Source organism: Sinocyclocheilus grahami, unplaced genomic scaffold (assembly GCF_001515645.1).
Source record: "Sinocyclocheilus grahami isolate Dianchi unplaced genomic scaffold, SAMN03320097.WGS_v1.1 scaffold865.1, whole genome shotgun sequence".
Lineage (NCBI taxonomy): Eukaryota > Metazoa > Chordata > Actinopteri > Cypriniformes > Cyprinidae > Sinocyclocheilus > Sinocyclocheilus grahami.
In genome coordinates, this window is record NW_015506044.1 from 170792 (window position 1) to 187604 (window position 16813).

The 16813-nt window shown below is 36.6% G+C and overlaps 1 protein-coding gene across 1 annotated transcript in view; it reads right to left on the minus strand.

Annotated features, from left to right (window-relative positions):
* Positions 1-16813, minus strand: part of LOC107563274 (CUB and sushi domain-containing protein 2-like) — a 209651-nt gene that overhangs the window by 161078 nt on the left and 31760 nt on the right. Inside the window, exon 2 of the mRNA XM_016248094.1 lies at positions 11377-11593. Within this exon, the coding sequence (XP_016103580.1) occupies positions 11377-11593 (217 nt within the window). The remainder of the gene's footprint in view (positions 1-11376; positions 11594-16813) is intronic.

A 16813-nucleotide genomic window follows, 5' to 3' on the forward strand; every position in this document is an offset into this window, starting at 1 on the left:
TGCATTTTCTCAGTCGGGAAATTATTTTTCCCTAACAAGAAGCTAACTCAAATGAAGTACTTCCAAGTTTTTAAAACCATAAGAAACAAATTTACTCAAGTGTGTTAATGCAATATTTTCATAATTATCTCTATTGCTCATTTCCCTATTCACACTGCAGAACTTCCACACAAACAAGTCGTGAGCATGATCATCTATGGAAATGTTTTTATCTTTCTTTACTCATTGTCACAATCAATCAGCTGGCTGACATTATAGTCACAAACATGACCTCTTCACCTCTCATCAGACTAGAGATATATACGATAACCCTGCTCCAGGCTGGAACTATACTGAACTTTATAACTGAGGGAAAAAAAGACAGATAAAGTAATGTTTCTTCAATTTATGGTTCTGCCAATATTACAGCCAACAATAAGCGCCGAGATTTCCATCGAGTACCTGAGGCTGGTGAGGAATAAATCACTGGACAGGGGAAAATGGAATGGAATATGGAGGGAGAAAAGCCAGACACCCAACAGTTTCTGCTCAATGGATATGGTGAACCTAACTTTCTCCAGTGTTTTTTTTGTTATGTTCTTTATATGCAAAATACCATAACCCCATCATATTTCCATAATACTGAATAATATATGCAAGAACAAAAAAAAAGTTTTAAAAATTAGCAGGTTTAGATTTAGATTTTCATTATGTGATGTCACACAATAAGTCATCACTTTCTGACATTATTTCACTGGCTAAAAACATTGTAATTTTCCAAGTTTTAACCCTGAAGATATTTTTTTCTTTTTTAACGACTGATTGAGGAAAAAAAATACATTCCCCAGAAATATCAGCCTACATGAAAAAATTATCTGAAATTCTCTGAGAATTGCTCTGAAATTACTAAAGTTTCAGCGTTTTATAGCTCACTAGGAAAACTTTTACAAAGTACTACACATACACTGCAGGCCTTTAAATATACTTCGCAGGGGTCAAATGAGGCATGGGAATATCCCAAGATCATGAAACTTCTGAAAGTTCTAGAGGGCTGCTCTGAGATGAACATACTGCAGTTTCTGCTTTTTAGCTGGTGAAGCCTCCTAGTTATTGCAGTCCGATTTGGTACTTGCATCTAAACCTGCAATTTATGCTGACACACATCAATTTGAACTTTTGACTTCATTGTATTCTTTACATTCTGTGCATTCCCATGAAGAACAGGAGAGACTAATATGCATTCACTTCTTAGACTGCACTGACAGCAAATAATGCAGCTGAACTTCAAACTTAACCAAACAGAGCACACAATGTTCTACCGCACTATGAATAATTAATTATAGCATGACTCCCCTGAAAACATCCTGTTAAATCAGGGAACAAACATATCATAATTTAACCTCCATACCAGAGCATACCAGAGCATCTGTTCTTTCAAATAAGTTAATTATTTATGTAGAACAATTTTTCCCTCTCATTTTACATTTAAATAATAATGAATAATAACACAAACATTAAACTTCAAAAGCACACCATTTACCTGCATTATTTTACTCTCGTATCCTTGCTCAGATGCATATAAGTTAAGATCTTTTTAAAAATATATATAATTGTAGAACTATATAATCAATACACATTTGAGCCTGAACACTATGTTACAGAAAACTCAATTACCAAATACTGAAGCCATATAAAATGATTGAAATGTCACATGGCACACCATGACAAGACAAAATAAGAATCTTATATATCAAATAAGACAATAATCAGTCTTTTCATAAAGCTGCTGTCCTTGTGACCACACAGTAGCAGATTTTGGGGACATGTGGCTCCTAAAAACATCTCAAATCCACACAGGTGAGCACCAAAAGCACATCCCAGGTCATCATAATCATCTCATTCTCTTTCCCAAGTGCACTAATAGAGTGTTTCTCTGGTGTTCATTTCAAAAGGAGAGTATTAGTCCACATGCTCAAGAAACAGCAGCTTGTATTCATATACTAGTCTAATCAGCTCCTTCAAATGCCATTAAGGGCACGACAACTTACAATGTTACATAATGTAAAGCTTTTAACAGAATATTTTAATGAAATGTGTTTGAATTTTGTGGACTCAGTATTTAAGTGGCATGTACTGCACTGAAAGCTAAGTTATTACTGAAAACACTGTTTTCTTGGACCCACTGCAGGTGAGGATTTATATGGAATTGAATATGGCAAGTAGCAATTATTGATGATGAACATCTCAGACAGAACATCAAATTAGCGCTTTCACAATAAATTATGTGAACGTGAGAAAGAATTCCGTAAGGTACATATTTTCTTTTATATGGAATGGATACAAAAATTATAGAGTTCATTGCTTACATGCTCTGCACCAAATGCTGCCGGTTTTGGATCGGACTGTGCAAGAGGAGGAGGATGACTGATTTAATGGGATTGGTCAGAGGCCTGCTCTTTCATAAAAGCTGGCTGAGGAGCCACCCATATATTAAGAGGAAGCACAGCCCTGGAGTTAAACAAATAAATAAGAGCAATTAAACAAAGTGGCCACCACTCCTCACCTGGCACTACGCAAGTCCCATACAGCCCCACTGCACAAACTCTTCAATACAGGGAATAGAGAGATTTTTTTTCCTTTTCACTTGTCACTTGTTCAAGGCACTTAGGCAAATAGCTTGAGCGTAGAGCACCGTCACAGTCCAAAGGCCTATATTGAGTTTTTCCCAGAAAATATGCCCTTACAAAACAGTTGAGCCACTTTTGAGTGCTTATTTTAACTTTTAAACTACCTTTGCTGTCATCTAAAAGGCTGTTCACACCAAGGACGATAGCTGTAATTAGATAACTATAACTATAAAGTTTTAATAATCGTTCTAATTCTGTGAGAATAGGAAAGTCCACTCCACATGTACTGTAAAACAATACTGATACAGAGGAATTATGTTTTTTTAAGAATGTTTATTTTCTAGCTGCTGGATAAAATACTGACATAAATAGGTTTATAAAGAGATATAAACAGAATACAATAACAAACAGAATGCTATTATCTGTTTCTGTGAACTAATATAATATAGTAATCCAGGACCGGCGCCACGGGGGGCGTGAGGGGGCATCGCCTAAGAATGCATCACTACTGAGTAAGCTAAAGGTATGATGAAATAATTTTTTTAAGTTTAATAGAGGGTAGGGCTGTGCAAATAATCGAATGTGCATCTCGTCAGTAAAGCCGGTTCTGTGATTAGTAGTTAATCTCCATCACATGCTTTCAAAAGGAGCGGCATTTAGCCGTAGTTCACTGACAAGCTACGCAATATCGTGTTCATTATCGAAGGCGATACATCGGCGATAATGAATGCGATATTGCATAGCTTGTCAGTGAACTACAGCTCTGTGTGGTAAATGCCGCTCCATTTGAAAGCACGTGATGGAGATTAACTACTAATCACAGAACCGGCTTTACTGACGAGATGCACATTCGATTATTTGCACAGCCCTAATAGAGGGCTAGATGATCATAGTTAGTTGATTATTTTGCTGTATTGTTATTGTTTGTTGCTGTTCAAGTTGTTCTAACTTAAAATGATGCATCTGTTAAATGTGTTATGTCAGGGAATCAGTCGCAATAAGCTTGTGTTTCATTGTAAAGCAGACACAATTAAGTATTTCTGGTGGCTGTGGTGGTATCACTTGTCTGTATCTGTGGTAAAACTGCTGCCTAAGACATTATTTCCTGGATGTCAGATTCTCGAATTTGTTGGCTATGCGATTTTGTTTTTTTTTCAATACTCTGCCATCTCTTATTTGCCAAGTACATTTTAGTAGGGTCATTCACTCAGAACGCATTTTTCATTCCACTGCGGTACTTTTCCATTGTAAATGACGTCTTTGAATTTGTGTTTGAATGCTGCGCTCTCGTCTCAGGTCTTTATAGCAGCTTCTCACGCATAATACATCCTTCTAAAACACGGCGCTCAAGTTCAAAGTAATTCAGCTTCTAAAAACACGTCTCTAGACCTTGCACTTTAAAAAAAAACTTCCACAGACCCGTCTCGTGACCAAAACATTATCTGTGTGAACCCAGTATTCTAATAGTTGTAGTAGTAGCGGGCAGGTTTGTTTACGGGCCGACAAATACGTGAATGGGCCACATGTTTTTTTGTTTTTTTTACTTTGTGCTACGTTATCGCCCCCTTTCGTTACCTCAGCCGCCCCCTCATCAGTGCTGCACTGGCGCCGGCTCTGTAGTAATCATTACAGTTATAGATTCATAGTTATCGTTCTTAATGTGAATGAGCTTTAGCAATCACAAATTTATGTTAAAATAAAACTAATTTCAGTTAACTTTAAAAACACTACTAATTTCATTAAATATTAGTAAATCTATTTAAATACATTTAACATCAAAAAGAATATCCATTTTTTAGGGATGCACCAAAATGAAAATTCTTGGCCGAAACCGAACAAAATTAAACTCTGGGCCGAATACCGAACACGGTTTTTGTAATCATTACAGTTATAGATTCATAGTTATCGTTCTTAATGTGAATGAGCTTTAGCAATCACAAATTTATGTTAAAATAAAACAAATTTCAGTTAACTTTAAAAACACTACTAATTTCATTAAATATTAGTAAATCTATTTAAATACATTTAACATCAAAAAGAATATCCATTTTTTAGGGATGCACCAAAATGAAAATTCTTGGCCGAAACAGAACAAAATTAAACTCTGGGCCGAATACCGAACACGGTTTTTCGAGTTTTTTTCCCCATGTATTTTGCCAATTTTTTTCACCATTGCATAAATTAAAAAGCCAAAATGTGCTTTTTACTGTTCTGTCTTGGTTTTCAAATAAAAAAAAATCAATTACAAAACAACAATTTAAAAATATTTAACACTGAACATTTTTAACATTCTAGCAGACACTATACCAACAAAGCACAATTTAACTTAAAATTGATACGTTAGTAAAATAATAATTTTTAGCCATCAGACCCCCATCTTGAATCAGGCATGTATTTTTATTTTTTACTGTAAATTAAAAGCAGCCTTGCTGAGAAGAGACTTATTTTAAAACATTAGAATATATTACAGATCCTAATTTGAACACTATGTGTGAATGTTATAATACATGTATTAAAACAGAGCTGTTGTAATGATTATTATCATTATTATTGTCTTATTTTATGAATGTTGATAAGAGTTCTAGCTTTTTTCTCAACTTTTATTCTTGCGGAAACATGCAGGAAGACCTCGATCCTTATTTTTTTTGACAACAGATTTATAAATGAGTCTCATTACGAATACGTTGAACCCTGGTTAACAAGCAGATCTGCTGCGAGTTCGTGCAGCGCTGTCAGAATACATGCAATGCGCGCGTGTATTAGAAAACATAACGTTCTGCAGTTTATTTACTAATTGTTTAAGGCCATTTCTCGATTTCAATCATCATACAGTAACCAGCAACAATCACCCCTTCCTCTTCTCATTGAAGACATGCGATGCAGTCCTAAACAGTCTCTCGCTGTCAGTGCTTGTAATGATTTTTGCGTCTTTCTCTTACTGCTGACGTGTGTGCTGCATAATAAAGAGTGCGCGCCACTCACTCTGCGCTGGTTGCTATTTGATTGCGTCATATCATTGTTCGGTACAATTTATTCGGTCTTTTCGCTTATTCGGATCATTTCGGTTGCCGAACATTCGGTGCATCCCTACCATTTTTCAAAAGGTAATGTGATGCCTAAATTGACTGAATTTAGTTTTTAACATTTCATCTTAATTTATTCTGATAAAACAATACAGAATTGTAATATCAGTCATCTACTCTAATAAAAAAAATAATTACAGTTCATCAAGCAGTAATTCATCAAATGATGATTAAATAACCCTAAATCATCTGTTAGTAAGTAATAAGCAAGTCGATTTCATTATATTTCAGAGTCAGGAATGTTTAAGCAGTATAAAGGATGACTAGCTAATGTTCAGTAATGCTTCAGTGCAACACAAAAGAAGGTATTTTGAAGAATGTTGTAACCAAACCATTTTGGTTACCATTCACTTGGTCAAAAAACACTGAGACATTTCTCAAAATATCTTCTTTTATATTCCACATAAGAAAGAAAGATGTTTGAAATGACACGAGGGGAAGTAAATAATGAGAATATTTTCATTTTGGGGTGAACTATCCCTTTAAAAGCAGCAGTCCTTGAGCTTCACACAGGAGATCACTGTAGTTGGATTTGGAAAACCTGTGTAAGCTGATGGGACTAAGCCAAAGCTCAGTTTCTGTCTCATATGGAGTGTAAATGTTTTAGCTCAATCCTGCTCCTGGAGATCCGGCTTCCTGTAGAGTTTAGTTTCACTTCTAACAAACACTTGAACCAGTTAATAATGGTCTTTCAGCTCATTTGAAAATTGCAAGCAGGTGTGTTGGAAATAATTCTGCAGGAAAGTAGATCACCGCTGTTGTAGGAGCTCCAATTATACAAAGGCCAAACACTTGGGAGGAAACACCAACATGGAAACTGGTGTGTCCTCAATCCGATGTCTAAACAACACCTCCATACATTATATACCTATCACCCCCATGACAGTATAATATAAATAAAAAATGCCCCCCAGATGCCTCCACGACAGCAGCAGTTGCACAGCACCAATTAGGGTGACAGTTACTGAAATCTTTGCCTACACGTCAAGGATGTCAGCTGACTGGTTAATGCATTTCCAGAGATATCATCTAATATCAGATACTGCATTACCCTTAAATGTTTTTTTTTTGTGTGTTAAGACGTTATTCCTGCCCATTTTGGGGTTAAAAATGCAAGTACAGTTCAGTGCTGATATTGTTAGCTAACTACTAAATATTGCTTTTGTTCATTGAAACTGGAATGAATGAACGAATGGAAATTCAAAAAATTTTAATTATTGTCTTGGCAAATGAAATATGTTTAAGTACTAAAATTACAATAACTAAAACTGAAAAAAAGCTAAATATATACTGCATATTAAACAAAAGAAAACAAATGTACATTAAAAATACTATAAATTAAAAATTAAAAATATTTATAAATAATGTAATACCAATAATATTACTAAAACAATACTGGTACAGTACCACAACAAATAAATAAACAAACAAACAAATAAATAAATTCTTTATGTAGGAGAGTGTAAAACTGTGGGTTTTATGATAGCACACACCTGTTGAAGAACAAATATGAGCTAACAGTCCTGACTAAGATTTGTAGAACAATGGAATCACTACATGGCAAATATCACATGTTGACTCAGAGGCCTTTTGTACAGTCATATTCTTCACACAATACACTCAAATCCACCCACAACAAGCAAACAGCTTCAGATCCAAATTAATAATTGGGTGGATAAAACAGCACTTATTTAAATCAGCTCTCAAATCAAATAATCTCAAGAGTGATAACATTTTAGCTGAGAACCGATTCAACAGAAATTAGGAGGGATAATATGGTATTCTGTGTGATAAGAGTGAAGATTTCTGGATGAGTTAAATCATAAATGTATGTGGGTAAACCCTATCAAACCAGAGATCGGAGATATTAGAGTGATGGTAATATGTGGCAATGACTCACAGGACCTATTTCACAGCGAACAAAGAAAAAGATAATGGAATGGCGGGTCAGCCAATGGGATCTCGCCTAAGACAGAGGGGGGAAAAATGTGTCATTAACTCAGTTAGCACTTGGGAGGAATGGTATGTTTCATTTGCAGCAGACTATGCAGGTGATGTTGAATGATCTCAGGCCAAGAACTTCATCCAGCTATACAGCACAATAAACCTCTTTAACCTTAATGCCCATGTCTGCTGTCCTTACAGTAAGCAAAAAGCATTATCTATGTAACAATGTTACTGTTAAATGGTTAGCTTGGTTACTTCAAATCTCAACTGCAAATGTCGGTTTTCAATTTTCAAATCAAAACCAATGTTACAAACATAATGCCAAATAAGAAGATTAAGGTGTTTACATGAGTTGCTTTTAGAATATTCTTTTCATGTTCCCGTTTTACATGTTATAGTACATAGATCGATTAATGGCACACGTCATTATGTCCCAACGCGATGCCATCCGATGTCCCCTCCAAGATTTCACGTACAGTGGGGCAAAAAAGTATTTAGTCAGCCACCAATTGTGCAAGTTCTCCCACTTAAAAAGATGAGAGAGGCCTGTAATTTTCATCATAGGTATACCTCAACTATGAGAGACAAAATGAGAAAAAAAAATCCAGAAAATCACATTGTAGGATTTTTAAAGAATTAATTGGTAAATTCCTCGGTAAAATAAGTATTTGGTCACCTACAAACAAGCAAGAGTTCTGGCTCTCACAGACCTGTAACTTCTTCCGTCACTTGACAAGCTGGCCATGGAAGCAATAAGGCGATACATTCTAAAATAACGGTCGCCAAAAAAAAAACTCACGCTGGGGGCTCAGCTAGAATATTTTAAACTCACGTGCGAAGGGGTTAATGTGAGCTACATATGAATATTTAAGTCCTTACATTAAAGTTCACACAAACTCTTTTCTTCGCTGCGGCTGTCAGTCATTCGTTCAGCCTTTAAACCCTGGTCGCGTTCGTTCGGTTAACTTACAGCAGTCAGATCGGTAAAGCTCTCGCCAAGATCATTCTGTGTTCCCATTATACTTGATTCGTAAATACATGTCTATGATTTTGCAAAAATGACTTTATCTTCTTGCCGGAATTTAATGTTGGTTTGGTACTTGCTACCGGGTGTCTGTGAGAACACAACTATAAATAGTTTTTAACGTGCACAGTAACTGTAATTTAAAACTGTTAAAAGAAAGGCTCAATAACTGTTGCACATATATAATACACTACGCATCAGTTTCTCTTCACTTTGTGCTTTTCAGTTTTTAACACGAAGCGTTTACAATGTGCGCATCTGGTGTGCAGGCTGTGACGCCAGGTTGCTTCAGGCTTCAAGCGCATCATTCTGCACACCGGATGCGCACATTGTAAGCGCTCCGTGCTCATAGACTGTATAAAAACAGTTCGTGCTGCACTGTATTTGTTTTGTCCTATCATATCTATAATATGTTGTTGCCTTATTAAAAAATATGCTATAGATTTAAAAGAAATGTATTTTAATTTTATAGTATATACTTGTATATAAATACATTCAGGAATGTTTTTAATGAATGGATTTTATAATAATACAAATAGCAATGTGTAACATTTTACCTATTTAGTGCAACACTTTTATTTGTTCCCCACAAAATATTGTTTTTTTTTACTAAATGTTTGGATTTTTTAAATTATTGTGCACTGATTTTTCTAGAATAACTTTTGCTGCCGAATTATCCACTAACCTAGTTTATGATCCATTTTTGTCATAGATTACAAATATACATAGGCCTATATTTTTTCAGATATATTATTTATTTTATTTTTCTTTATAATGAAGTAGTCTGTATCTAGTAGATTGTGAAATAATGATTATCATTTCCACACACAGAGATACAGTGGGTACGGAAAGTATTCAGACCCCCTTAAATTTTTCACTCTTTGTTATATTGCAGCCATTTGCTAAAATCATTTATTAATTTTTTTTCCTCATTAATGTACACACAGCACCCCATATTGACCGAAAAACACAGAATTGTTGACATTTTTGCGGATTTATTAAAAAAGAAAAACTGAAATATCACATGGTCCTAAGTATTCAGACCCTTTGCTGTGACACTCATATATTTAACTCAGGTGCTGTCCATTTCTTCTGATCATCCTTGAGAGGGTTCTACACCTTCATTTGAGTCCAGCTGTGTTTGATTATACTGATTGGACTTGATTAGGAAAGCCACACACCTGTCTATATAAGACCTTACAGCTCACAGTGCATGTCAGAGCAAATGAGAATCATGAGGTCAAAGGAACTGCCTGAAGAGCTCAGAGACAGAATTGTGGCAAGGCACAGATCTGGCCAAGGTTACAAAAAAAATGCTGCTGCACTTAAGGTTCCTAAGAGCACAGTGCCCTCCATAATCCTTAAATGGAAGACATTTGGGACGACCAGAACCCTTCCTAGAGCTGATCAAACTGAGCTATCGGGGGAGAAGAACCTTGGTGAGAGAGGTAAAGAAGAACCCAAAGATCACTGTGGCTGAGCTCCAGAGATGCAGTCGGGAGATGGGAGAAAGTTGTAGAAAGTCAACCATCACTGCAGCCCTCCACCAGTCGGGGCTTTATGGCAGAGTGGCCCGACGGAAGCCTCTCCTCAGTGCAAGACACATGAAAAAACACCTGAAGGACTCCAAGATGGTGAGAAATAAGAGTTAACTCCCGCAAGTGCCACGTTCGGTAAATTCCCACTCACTTATGAGACGTGTGGTCTGCTCTGCCTCGTCTCTCCCTCGCGTAATGGGTTTTTTGTTTATTATTTTACTTTTTTTTATCCATTTTGTACAATCCGCCTTCATTTAGCAAGTGCACTTGCGCATAAACAATTTTCAAGTTCAACACTTTTTGTTCCATTCAGTTGTGGATGCTGCTGATTCACCGAGACCGCACAGCTCAGTACTCACTACTCAATACTCATGAGTACTTTTAAATAGGCTACTCTTTTACTCTTACTCAAGTAGTTTTTTGGACAAGTACTTTTGCTCTACTCACACTACGTTTTTTGGAAGGTAATGGTACTTTTAATTGAGTATATTTTTTCAGTACTCTTTCCACCACTGGTTAACATTCATAGAACACCATGGAAACCTGGGACTGTGCATGAAGCTGTCCTTGAATCTTTAAGCATAAATTAAAAAAAAAAAGTGTCTTGAAAGTGTCCTTGTGCACATCGTTTCCCACACAGATATTATTAAATAAAGAAAGGTGACATAAAAAGGGTGGGGAAAAAGCAACAAATTTACAGAGTTCCGCAATGTTTTCTATAGAACTCATTTCATTGGGTAAAATTCTATCTGAGAAGTGATCTACGAATGTAGGCAAGCTTTTCAAAACACTAGCTTTCGAATGGAAAACAGGCCAAGGCCCCAAGGACACTCCCCCTGAGGATATCTGCTCCGCTCAATCCCTTGAGCCTCAATCCTTTTATTTTCTTCTTATTTTCAGAGTATACAAGGGAGAATTTCAGACTTAAGACAGCGATAAAATCAAAAGAGCTAAATCAAATTGTGGACAATGTTCAAAACATTAAATACAGACCTAAAATGAAATTTTCATTCCTCTCAGTGCACTTTAAACAAGTTTTGGCACACTTAAGTAAATCCAAAGTTCACGCACAGAGTTCACACAGTTCAAACTGTTAGCAAAGTAATGTCGGCTAGCAATTCCAAGAGATTGGATCTGGCATTTACACACACAATATGATAAAAACGTTCTGTATTTACCGTGTCCGTAAGTTTGTTGGACTGGGTTGCCCGTCGTAGACTGAAAGGATGTCAAAGTCCTCCTCTAAGGCAAAGCCTTGAAATACCAACTGTATCCGGTTGTGTTCCTGTGCCACAATCACCCATGTGCAGTTGGCGTAGTTGGGATATCCATACGGGTATCCGGGGCTTTCTATTGTCCCATTTGGACTGTGTAGTGCGTGACTGCAGTTTTGAGCTGTAAAAAGGAGAAAAAGAGAAGAAAGTATTAAACAAAGTGGATGGAAAAACATTTAAATGCATTCAAATGAGAAATCCAGGCAATATCTAAACGCTATTATCGATCTAAAAAATCTTGGAACCAAAATGTGAATTTAATTTATTTATTCCTTATCAGTAAGTAGGTGTAGAACATTTGCAAACAATGCTTTATGATTTACAACCTTCTGACGTGATGAATATGTTAATTTGCCAGTTCGGTCTGTGCCTTTAAAGGATTAATTTACATTCATTAATGTGTTGTTTGATCTGACAGGGCATTAAATCATTTGTAAGTACAATAAAATGCTTCCACATTAAAATCCTTATAATGTCCATGTAATTATGTAAGTGTGTACTCAAGGTGCATATGAATAAGACAAGCTAAAACTACTGTAATATTTATCTATTTTTACGAATGCAAAGTTATAGAGCAGTAATATTAAATTTCAAGAGGCAATTAAATTAACATATGGTCCAGCACATGAATACTGTCAGCTGCCCTTGCTATTGCCACAGCTTTATCAGTGGTCAAAAAGATGTTTCCACGGCAACTCCGCAAAGGCAACAGGAAAAAGGAATGATACCACCCATGGTTATTAATTTGACTAATTTTAATAACTCCATATCGCCTGCAGCTCAGACTGCATTCCTCAGCATTAATTGCATTTCTCTTTTGCATACTTGTCAACGACCTCTTATAAAATATTGCACTCAATCTGAAATTTTAATAACTGTGTGTGGCTCCATCCATCAGTGAAAAGCCTGGCCTAAATGACTAGTTCTGGACAGGTCCGTAGCCCCACTTTTAATTAATAGTCCCTTCTTTCTTTAATAATCATTAATGGTCTCAGATTTTCGCTCTTTTTTTTTTTTTAAGTCTACCCACTCCGGGAAACTTACATATCTGCTACAGCCACACAGGACCTGACAACATGGCCCAAATACTCCCTGCAGTTCATATTTTTAATGGGAGTCTTAAATCAATGTTCAAAAGAAAAGTTCAGAGTACAATTTTGCAACACATTTTAACTTACGATCTTAATATAAAACTGCTACAGTAAGTTAAATGTAAGTTTGAAACAGCAACAGCATTCAATTAAATTGAATGTATAAGAAAATATTAAAATTTTAGGCAAGAATTAAACTTGTTTGCACTGACAAAAAAAAGAAAAAAAATTGCTGCCTGTGGCTAATTTCATTATCTGCTAAATGACTACCGAGCCCTCCCTCTGTGAAGCTAATTTGTATAAATATATTTTTATGAATTTAAAAATAAAATTAAAACTAAATAAACATTAAAAATAAATCATGAATTATTAGACAAACTTACTTGCAAAGGAAATAAATACATGCATACAAAACCAGAAACCAAAACAATGCAAACAGATACATAATCCTACATTTTTATCCATTTATTTGATTCTTAAATGCATTGGAATTTATGTTAGGTTAGGTGATTAAAACAGCATTAGAAATGCCTAATTAGAGGACATCCGTTATCACTAAGGCCCACATTCCATAAAAACAATCCCATCACACCAGCAAACAAATGAGAACCCAGCATGTCTATACAGCACACGTTTGTCTAACACATTTGAGTGGATTACACTTAATGAAAAACCAAGCTCAAACAGCATGTCCCATATGCACAAATATTCAACGCATTTACCAAACGCAAACACAATGTGTCATAAAGTCATATAAAGCATTTAATGCAAAGATGGAGTGTCATTATGCAAGAAAAAAATATATATTATTCAGTATGCACAACCTGTGAAGGTTTTTTTATGGTGTAACTCCTAAGCACAACTGGGATTTGGATTTCTTAAGGCGAAAGTTTTGCCTACTAGCATAGAATTTTAATAATTAAGTGGAAAAACCTGAGGTGCTTTTTTTTATTTTTTTTTTATATAATTTCTCAAACAGCTGGAAAACAGTTGAGTGCTATTCAGATAATCCGCCTTTGGCCAATGGCCATATTCAGTGCAGTTTTTCAAATATTAATGAAACAGACTTCTTAGGATTTGGAGGACGTCTCTCTCTCTCCGTTTAAAAGGCATGGTGTCTGTGATAAATGCCTTCTTGACACAAATTATTTAGGCTAGAAAGTGTCACAAAATAAGATGCTAAACACCGAGAGCTGGGATTCATTTGGGAGCTAAAATGTTTGTGGCTCTTTAAGATTCATTTCAAGCCTGTTTGCTTGTTTCATATTCTAACCATACCAGATTAGCATACAACTTGGAAATGTGCATTTCTGAAAGCTGGAATGTGCAATGGCAGGCAACAATCCATCATTTTTGCACTCTATCCCAGGGGAATGTTCATGTGAGGTTGGCCCAGCATGAACCATTGTGAAAAACACTTGACCTCCGGATACAGACGTCTTTATGGCTCTTTGGGGTTTTACGGCCACAAGTCTTCTCTGTGAAGCACTACAATATTAAGAATGAAACCCAGGTCATTTCAGACCACTGAGCGGAATGCTGGCAAAAAAATGAAGAGATTCATTCAACCTAAAATAAGACTCTCTGTCCAACAAGGAACAAGAACAAAATGTGGACATTCTACATTCAAGCTATTTGTCTTAAATGAACTAAAGCTAACATGAATGGGAGTTTTAAATGAGACACATTCGTCCATTTCTGGCCTTCCAATCAGTAAGTTATTATAGCTGTCGACACAAAACAGCATTTTCTCCCTGCATCTATTGTGAAGACCGAGTAACATTACTCGGATTAGCACAGAACATCCTGATCAATATAGGTTCATGATTTCTTCATTACAAACACTTATCAGGGAACAAAAGTCGATAGATTATTTAATGTTTTATGTAAAATGGGTCACAACACAGAGTAAGAGGCTAATTTTATCCATGGGTGACAACACAGAGACTGCTAACTCTCAACAGCATGATTGCTAACCAACAGTTCAATAAACTACAATTTGATATTAATAACTTACATCTCAGACACAATATTTAAAGTTACTTTGTTTCTGTTCTGCTCCAAAATAGTTCCAAGCTAACTCACCGAGACAAACACATGGCAGGTGTTTCATTTGTGAATGAATCAAACGTTTGAATGAATGATTCAGTGACTCACTCGATTTGTGAATAGGCGTTTTTGGTTTCATAAAAGCATTCTTTTGTTCCAAGGCTAAATTAATAATTTTAGACTAATCGGTTGAGAGATTCACTTGCTCACTCACAAAGACACAAGAATCATTCCAGAATGAATCACTGGTTCAGAAAGAACTCAATTCAGTGACTCCCTCATAAAGAGAGTCACTTGTCTAGCCTAATAATCTGTGCAGTCTAATAATCTAATAATTTGAGTGATTATTCAAAATGAAAGAAAAGCCTTTATGTAGCCTACTGTAAAAATATGTTGTCCGGTAGGCTAAAATGTGCTTGTCCATAAATGTTGGATGTAATATTCTAATGTAAAAAGACAGTTTCGTCATTTATTAAGGTACATAAACAACAGGTGACTCTTCTGCTCACAAATGCAAATACTGGCCTGACTGGAAGTAAGAGAAGAGTGTTGGATGAAGGATGGGGTAGAATTGTGAGCAATCAGCAATGTGTTCTGCATTCATAACACACAGTGTCTCAAGTCCAGAACAAAGGCATTGGCTATGCTTGATCTAATGAAGGTGGAAGTATCATTGACCACATTATAACTTTTCCCCCCACACTTCCAGATACATAGGCCTAGACTAGTGCTGTCAAACGATTAATCACAATTAATCGCATCCAAAATAATTGTTTTTGTGTATAATATATGTGTACTGTGTATATTTATTATGTATATATAAATATACACATACAGTATATATTTTGAAAATATTTGCATGTATATATTTATATAATTTATATTATATATAAATTTATTTATATATAATATACAAATATAACATTCTTTTCTTAAACATATACATGCATGTGTGTGTATTTATATAAACATAATGATTATACACAGTACACACACATATATTATGTAAACAAAAACTGTTTGACAGCACTATTACAGACTATTTAATGATTTAAAAACACAGTTTATAACTTCAATGTTTTCAATTCTAAACCATATGTATGATTGAGAATTTAACACATTGAAGTTATAATTTTCAAACATATAGGCCTACACATATGTTCTTAACTTAACTATTTAAAGATCAAATTCTACTTAATTTCAGATTCCCAAATAAGGGAATATTTGATCATTTTTAGAAAGAAAAAAACGTCTCTAGGTTACATATGTAACCATGGCTCCCCGAGGGAACGAGACGCTGCGTCGAAGTCGCTTTGGGAACGCCCTTGCGTGACCGCGTTCTGAAGCACGTGTCAAATCCGTCCAATGGAGCAGCGAGACGTCACCAGCGGGATGACGCAAACACCAGAAATCATAAAAGCGCATCCAGCAGAGCACAAACCAGCTTCGATGAAGTAGCGCCTGCAGGGATGCAGGGAGTATGGCAAAGAGACGCAGCGTCGGGGGAACCATGGTTACATACGTAACCTAGAGACGTTCCCCTTCAGGAACTCGAGCTGCGTCGAAGTCGCTTTGGGAACGAGAATACCCACTGCGCCATACTACCAAGTCCCTGCCTGTGTGTGTATCTTGCGAGCACATCACGAAGAGAGAACTTGGGAACCTGGGGTAGATGCCAGGTCTAGGTTGCAAAAACGGACAAAAGTGAGCGGAGAGGACCGGCCCGCCGCAGCACAAATGTCCTGCAAGGCCACACCCAAGTTGAAAGCCTTGGAGGCCGCCATACTCCTGGTCGAGTGCGCTCTGACCCCCATAGGTGACGGGAGGCCAAAGGACTCGTAGGCTAGTGAGATGGCCTCGACCACCCACCTACTCATAGTCTGCTTGGTCGCCGGAAATCCCTTCTTTGGCAGACCAAAAACAAACAAAAAGCTGATCTGCCTTACGCCACGGGGCAGCTCTGTGTGCGTAAGCGTCCAGTGCTCGAACTGGACAGAGCAGATTAAGCCTTTCTTGGCCTACTTCCTGGTACCGAGGAGGGACACCAAGTCCGAGAACCAGCTTGCACAAGGGGCGCGAATGCAAACCCCTGCTGATTGATGTAGCGGACCACCGATGTGTTGTCTGTGCGGACAAACACATGATGCCCCCTTAGGTCTGGAAGGAAGTGTGTCAGAGCTCGAAACACGGCCAGCATTTCC